At 45.9% G+C, this 7,200-nt stretch overlaps 2 protein-coding genes across 5 annotated transcripts in view; one reads left to right on the forward strand and one right to left on the reverse strand.

Moving 5' to 3' along the window:
- Snx32 (sorting nexin 32) overlaps positions 1–3,370 on the reverse strand; it is a 15,209-nt gene extending 11,839 nt beyond the window's left edge. For both annotated transcript variants that reach the window (XM_021151508.2, XM_029472676.1), the window contains exon 1: positions 3,186–3,370. In XM_021151508.2, the coding sequence (XP_021007167.1) occupies positions 3,186–3,224 (39 nt within the window). In that variant the 5' untranslated portion in view covers positions 3,225–3,370. The remainder of the gene's footprint in view (positions 1–3,185) is intronic.
- Positions 3,371–3,673: 303 nt separating this feature from the next.
- LOC110285659 overlaps positions 3,674–7,200 on the forward strand; it is a 6,911-nt gene continuing 3,384 nt past the window's right edge. The window contains exons 1-2 of one of the 3 annotated variants that reach the window (XR_002377076.2): positions 3,674–4,659; positions 4,882–5,863. Coding sequence is in view for 1 of the 3 variants with exons in the window: in XM_021151983.2 (XP_021007642.1) it covers positions 3,739–4,113 (375 nt within the window). In the remaining 2 variants the exon portion in view is untranslated. Of the gene's footprint in view, positions 4,660–4,859; positions 5,864–7,200 lie in introns of all 3 variants that reach the window. The other 2 variants (XR_002377075.2, XM_021151983.2) reach the window with 2 other exon arrangements.

Below are 7,200 nucleotides of genomic sequence, written 5' to 3' on the forward strand. Positions count from 1 at the left end.
AATATTTATATGTATATACAAAAGGAACATTAACCCCAGGCCTCCATATACACAACAAATATAAATTTGAATACACATACTAACCATGCACACATAGGCAAAAAAAAAAAAAAAAAAATGGGATCGAGAAAAAATACGAAGTAAGATGGTAAGTTTTTAGTGTACTGTGTGGGTAATTTCAATAACTGTGAATGGTCTAAATGTTTCAACTAACAGTCAAGCACCCGAGCTGGGTATGGCTGCTTAAATATGCTTTCAGCCTTGAGGAGGCCGAAGCAGGAAGGGTTGGTTACCAAAGTACGAGGCATACAAGATTATATAAGAAGATCCCATCTCAAAACACAAAAACTTACATTCTCTACTTTAAAATAAGCTAATACCTTTTATTTTTATTAAAAAAACTATTATGTTATCTTATGTGTATAAGCGGTTTGCATGTAATTATGTCTGGGGTCCATGTATGTGCCTGTGGAGAATATACAGAGGCCATCTGATATACATATACACTCTCTCTCTTTCTCTGTATCTCTCAATAAATAAATAAATTAATTAATTAATAAATTAATTAATTAATAAATAAATTAATAAAAATGTTAAAATAAGCCAAGTTATGGCACATGTCTTTAATCCTAGCACTCAGGAGGCAGAGACAGAAGGATGAATCTCTGAGTTCGAGGCCAGCCTGGTCTATAGATTGAGTTTCAGGACAGCCAGGGCTACACAGAGAAACCCTGTCTCAATAAACATAGTAGTAGTCGTAGTAGCAGTAGCAATAATAATAATAATGGTAATAATAATAATGGACCTAATAATGATAATAATGGAACCAATGTCTTCTTAAGCAAGTTTAGCCCAAATAGATTAGGTGATTTTCAGGGCTTAGACAAATGCCTTGAAACAATTGTAACTTTATCAAGTATGAAGCAAGCATCCATCTGCTGACTTGCTTATAGGAACTGAATGTGCAGTGGGAAACCTCTCCCAAGTTATCTCTAAATGTAGATATGCCCGAGCTAAATACCTTGAGGCAGGCAAGGAAAGATATCTCTTTTTTTTTTTTATTGTATTTGCTTGTGTGCATCTGTGTGCGGGCACAAGTGTGTCATGGTAGTATATGGAGACCAGAGGACAACTGGTAGGAGTCTCTCCTTCTATCATGTTGGTCTTGGAATCAAACTTAGGTTGTCAGGCTTGGTGGCAAGGGCCTTGACCCAAAGAGCTATCTCACTGGCCAGAAATATCTTTTCTAGTTTCTTTGAATTGACACATTTTTACATATTTTTAGGTACAGTGATGATAATTTGGTATATGCATATAATAGAAACAGTCAGATCAGGGGATTACCATCTCCCCCTCCTCCTCCTCCTCTTCCCCCCTCCCCCGCCCACCCCACCCTCTGCTCCTTCTTTTCTGAGACAGGATTTCTCTGTATAGCCCTGGCATCAGAGCCCCAGTAGCTGGAGTTACAGGCAGTTGGGAGATCCTAATTTGGGTGCTGAGAACCAAACTCAGGTCCTTTGCAAGAGTCGCAAGAGCACCTAACGACTGGGCCATCTCTCCAGCTTTGCCTCTGCAATTGAAAGATCTTTTGTGAAGACAGTATTTAACCTAGAGAATGAATATTAAAAAGAATTTTCAGAAAATATTGCCTGTACAAATCTGGGCAGGCACATTCATCAGTTTAATAACTCAACACACTTTCAGAGCTCATTTTCAGGAACCCACTCAGTAATAGCACCCACAACAGTACCAACAGGTAACATTTATATTTGGCCTTATAATATATTAGGCATTGTTCTAATAAATAAATTTATGGGGCTGGAGAGATGGCGCAGAGGTTAAGAGCACTGACTGCTCTTCCAGAGGTCCTGAGTTCAAATTCCAGCAACCACATGGTGGCTCACAACCATCCATAATGAGATCTGACGGCCTCTTCAGGTGTGTCTGAAGACAGCTACAGTGTACTTACATAGAATAATAAATAAATCTTTGGGTCAGAGCAAGCGGGGCCAGAGTGAGCAGAAGTTCTGAGTTCAATTCCCAGAAACCACATGATGGCTCACAACCATCTGTACAGCTACAGTGTACTTATAAACATAAAATAAATAAATCTTTAAAAAATAAATTTATGTATTTATGACAAACTCTCACATTGTAGTTCCAGCAGGCCTTAAACTCGTGATTATCCTCCTGCCCCACCCTCATAAGTGCTGGGATTACATCTCGCTTCTAATCACTTTATAAACATGTTCTAAGCATATATATATATATATATACATACACACACAAATGGCATATGTACATATATACATCCTTTTACTATTGAGACAGGATCTCACTATATAGCCCTGGCTTGCCTACAACACTTTATGTAGACCAAGCTGGCCTTGAACTCATAAAGGTCTTCCTGTTTCTGCCTCTGCTTCTACCTCTGAAATTCCAGGATTAAAGGTGTGTCTCACCATGCCTGGCTATTTATATACATTTCTAATATGAACATGTATAAACAGAAAGCCATGGCCAGCCCTCCAAATTCCATTTGAATCCCACATGTCACTTCTTGGATTGTGTGACACTACCAAGGCAGGCTTTCTGCCCTCACTCCCCCCTTCAAACACAGGCAGACTAGCTCTTTGCTGCAGCAGGGCCCCTTGTCCCTGGTTTCCTTCTTGATGTCTCTCTCTACTCTCACCCACTCTGCTTGACAGAGATGTGACTTTCAGAACACAGCATAGCAGCTCCATCCCCTATCTCTGTCCCAGCTCACTACACTCCTACCTCAAGTGAGACTTGATGCAATCCAAAACAATGAAGCTCCCCAATAACTGCTGACTGAGGCTGGGAGGAATAAATGAAGAATGGATGGACGGTCTTACAAATATATAGACACGAATACACAGGTGAGCCTGTAAACTCAACAGGACTCTCTCACCCTTCTCAGTCACTTGCAGACTGCCTTGTTCTCCCCCATCACGACAGTACTGAGTTGATTTGGGGGAGGGGGCAGAGGCGGGATTCCATCTATGCAGGCTGGGACAAAAATCCTGATTATCTTTGCATCCTCAACCTGGCCCTATGCAGGGGCCTTAGAAGCGCCGCCTTCCCGTGTTCAGATCTCTCTCCCTGCTTGGTATGGTGTGATGAAGTGAGGTGGAGTACGAAGACGTCCTATTTCCTTCCTTTACCTTACTCTCATTCCCAGCTTCCTGATGTTGCTCCTCCATGGTGCTCCTTAGCTGGGATATACAGGAATCTTAGGACAAACCACGGCCTGCGCGTTCCAAGAGCTTGGGTGAGGGAACCTTGTAGGGATGCTCTCAGCTGACATTGACACTAGCTGCCGCCTCCCTGAGTGGGTCCCATTGCCCACAGCTGCTCCTTCTGATTGGACAACAGTTTTACCACATGAGCCTCTATTGGCTGTGAGACCTATCAATCTTACGTGGGTATTTAAGCGGCACCAGAAAGCCGGCCCAGGATAGGCCAGGGCCTGAGGGTAGAAGTCACGTGTCAGTCCCGCGGGTGGACCCCTACGAATCCGTCCGTTCCGGGCCCCGCCTTCTTCTAACGGGCACGAGCACAGGTGCACATGCGCACTAGGGCAGCTTGGCGCCACCAGGCGGTGGGCGGGGCGGGGCGGGGAGTCCGGAGGGGGGCGAGGGTTGGGAGGGAGGTTTGGGTAGGGAGGAATGGGGAACTCGAGTGGGTCAGGGGGTCTAAGGACGAGGGCAGGCTGCAATGTCTGTGGAGAAAGCGCTTCCGTTCCAGTTTTCACACCCGAGTCAGAAAGTACGGAGTAAGCAGCTTAAGGAGCCGCGGGGACGCAATAAGGCCCGGATACCCCGCGCCCGTATTCTTCGGGGGGACCAAAGGAAATCGCCACCGAAGTCACACTGCAAGAAGGCGCAAGTGAGAGAGAAAGAGAAGGTGTGGGTACCCTGGAATGGACTCATCGTGATTGGGAAGAGAGTGGAACTCTTGGACAGAAACGTGCAAAAGTCTAACCCAAAGTTGGAATCTGAGGACTGGAAGCTGGAGGGCACCGGGAAGAAGTTCTCAAGAGAGAAATCGGGCCTGCAACAGGAGACGTTGGTCGCGAAGCTCCTGAGCAGTGTAAGAAGGGAGATGCAGGCTCGAGCAGGTTTGGAGTATGACAGCCCAGAGATTTGGAGAGAGTTGGAGAATAGACTCAAAGCTGGTGTAACTACGAGTTCAGAGATGACTGCAGAGCGTGGGGAAAACTTGAAATCTAGGGATAGGTTGAGGCCCACTGGAGGGGACTTGAGGTCCAGAGGGGATCAGCTGAGGCCGAATGAGGAACTGGAGTCTAGTGGAGAGAACTTGAAAAAACGGGTACCCATTGGAGACAAGGTGGTAGGCAGGGGAGAGAAGCGGAGGTCTTCTGCTGAAAAAATGGACAGTAGGGAGAGGCGGGGGTCTGTTGTAGAGAAAATGGACAGTAGAGAGAGGCGGGGGTCCATCAGAGAGAAGACGTTGGACAGTGAAGAGAAGCGGGGATCCATTAGAGAGAAGGCGACAGAGAGTAGACAGAGGCGGGAGTCCATCAGAGAGAAGGTGTCAGACAGTGGAGAGAGGCGAGGATCCATCAGAGACAAGATTTCGGACACTAGAGAGAGGCGGGGGTCCATCAAAGAGAAGGTGTCAGACAGTGGAGAGAGGCGGGGATCCATCAGAGAGAAGGTGTCAGACAGTGGAGAGAGGCGAGGATCCATCAGAGACAAGATTTCGGACACTAGAGAGAGGCGGGGGTCCATCAGAGAGAAGGTGTCAGACAGTGGAGAGAGGCGGGGATCCATCAGAGAGAAGGTGTCAGACAGTGGAGAGAGGCGNAGAGAGAGGCGGGGGTCCATCAGAGAGAAGGTGTCAGACAGTGGAGAGAGGCGGGGATCCATCAGAGAGAAGGTGTCAGACAGTGGAGAGAGGCGGGGGTCCATCAGAGAGAAGGCAAAGTTGAGTAAAGAGAAATTTAGATCCAGTGGAGAGAAGCTGAGAACCGGTGATAAAAATTCAAGATCCACTGAAGATCTACTGGAGTCAAATATTGAAGAGTCGGAGTCGGCTGAGGTGAAGCTGAAAGAGCACTCAAGAACAGGAAGTGCCACGGAAGAGACTATTGAAGGAGTGGTCAGTGTTACTGATGGCGAAGGTGTGATGGAAAATCTGAGTCAGGAAATTCCTTCTGAAAGTGTAGAAGGGATGGATGGCCACGGAGGAGCCGAGACAGAGGCAGAAACTGATAGTCATGTCTTGGAGGGAATGAGAGAGATTGCTGATGCATCTGCTCCTGAGGAAGAGGAAGACATACTTGGAGAAAGCCCCAAGGAGTCAGGTGGATGAAAAATTGAAAGTGAAAAAGGAGATTGGAGTATCTCAAGTAAAGGAGAAGCTGGAGCCAAGGATTTTGTTTGTCTTGAAAGAGTGAATATGAATGAGGAGTGTGGACCTCAAGGGAGCATGGGAAAGGAGCATGGGAGCCCCTGGGCATGGAGGCCAAGCCAGCAGTGGACGTGAAGAATGGCAAAGAGGACAATGGAAACATTTTAAGGAGAAAGAAACAACGTGGGGGCGAATGCTAAGAAGGACACTGTTTCCTGCTTGAAGAACAGTTTGAGAAATGGGTCAAGGGTGGCTGGATTTTGACAGACGTGTACATGGTCAGGGGTAGGAGATGTAGGAGAAGGTCAGACACAGATTATAGCAGGATAAAAGTTTGGCACTGAGGGCCGTGGGAGAAGCAGCAAAGAAGGAAATGACGGAAGCAGGGAGAAACCAGGGGAGAAGAGAACTGGAGTAAAAGGTGAAGGAAATGAGAAGCCATGCCACAGCTTGCCTCAGTGCTTAGGTTGGTTGACATAGATATAGATATGCGCTACCCGGCCCCCCTCCCCCCAGATAGGGTTTCTCTGTGTAGCCCTGGCTGTCCTGGAACTCACTCTGTAGACCAGGGCTGGCCTTGAACTCAGAAATCCACCTGCCTTTGCCTCCCAAGTGCTGGGATTAAAGGCGTGCGCCACCACTGCTTGGCTGCATACACTGGATTTTAAACTGATTTCCTTTACTGTTCCTACATTTCCTTTACTGTTCCTACTGTTCCTACATACATGCAGCCAGTTTCACCCTCTATTTTGACAGTCATTTTGCAGAGCCCTGTGCATCTGGGCTAAACTTATCCTCACTGGTACCTAATCTCATCTTCCCAGGCTCACCTTACCCCTCACGGCAGCTTTGAATTGCCTGGATTTAATGGGAAGTTTTTTGTACCTGGATTGTTTTTATCTTTTACCTTTTTTTCTTTTTCTTTCTTTCTTTTTTTTTTTTTTTTGAGACAGGTTTTTCTCTGTGTAGCCCAGGCTGGCCTGGAACTTAACTTTGTAGACCAGGCTGTCCTGTAACTCGGAGATCCACATGCCTCCACTAGGATTAAAGATGTGGGCCACCACAACCTGACTATACTTGTAGTTATTCATCTGGTCACCTGTTGATATGATGGAAAGTGGGTTTTTTGGTTTGTTCTGGTTTTGGTGATGGTTTAGATTTGTATCCCTGGCTGGCCTGGAACTATATTTAGACCAGGCTGGCCTCTCAGATACAACTATTTACCAATATCTGCCTGCTTCTGCCTCCCAAGTACTGGAATATTTGTTTCTTTTTTGAGACACAAGTTTCTTCTTAGCTCAGGATGGCATCAGGTCCTCAGTCCTCCTGATCGCTGGCATTGCAGGTTTATACCACTTCACCTAAGCCTTGTTCATAACCTTCCCTCATCCCAAGGACCAGAAAAGGCCTCAAGCATCTATTGTCAAGACTCCACTATCAGGCTGGAGAGTTGGCTCATTGGCTAAGGGCATTTGAGAAAGACCCATGTTCTGTTCCCAGCACCCATCTGGAGGTTCACTACTTCCTGGGGCACACACACACATAAAAAACAAAACAACCACCACAACAAGAATTCCATTATCAAGATAGGTTCTTATGTCTTTATGGTAGAAGTGGTAGAGTGGATAGAATAGAATACTTCATGAAGCCTGATGTGGCCCACACATTTATTTTTTTTTATTTTTATTTTTTTAAAGATTTATTTATTTATTATATGTAAGTACACTGTAGCTGTCTTCAGACACTCCAGAAGAGGGCGTCAGATCTTGTTACAGATGGTTGTGAGCCACCATGTGGTTGCTG

Source organism: Mus caroli, chromosome 19, assembly GCF_900094665.2.
Source record: "Mus caroli chromosome 19, CAROLI_EIJ_v1.1, whole genome shotgun sequence".
NCBI classification, from domain to species: Eukaryota; Metazoa; Chordata; class Mammalia; order Rodentia; family Muridae; genus Mus; species Mus caroli.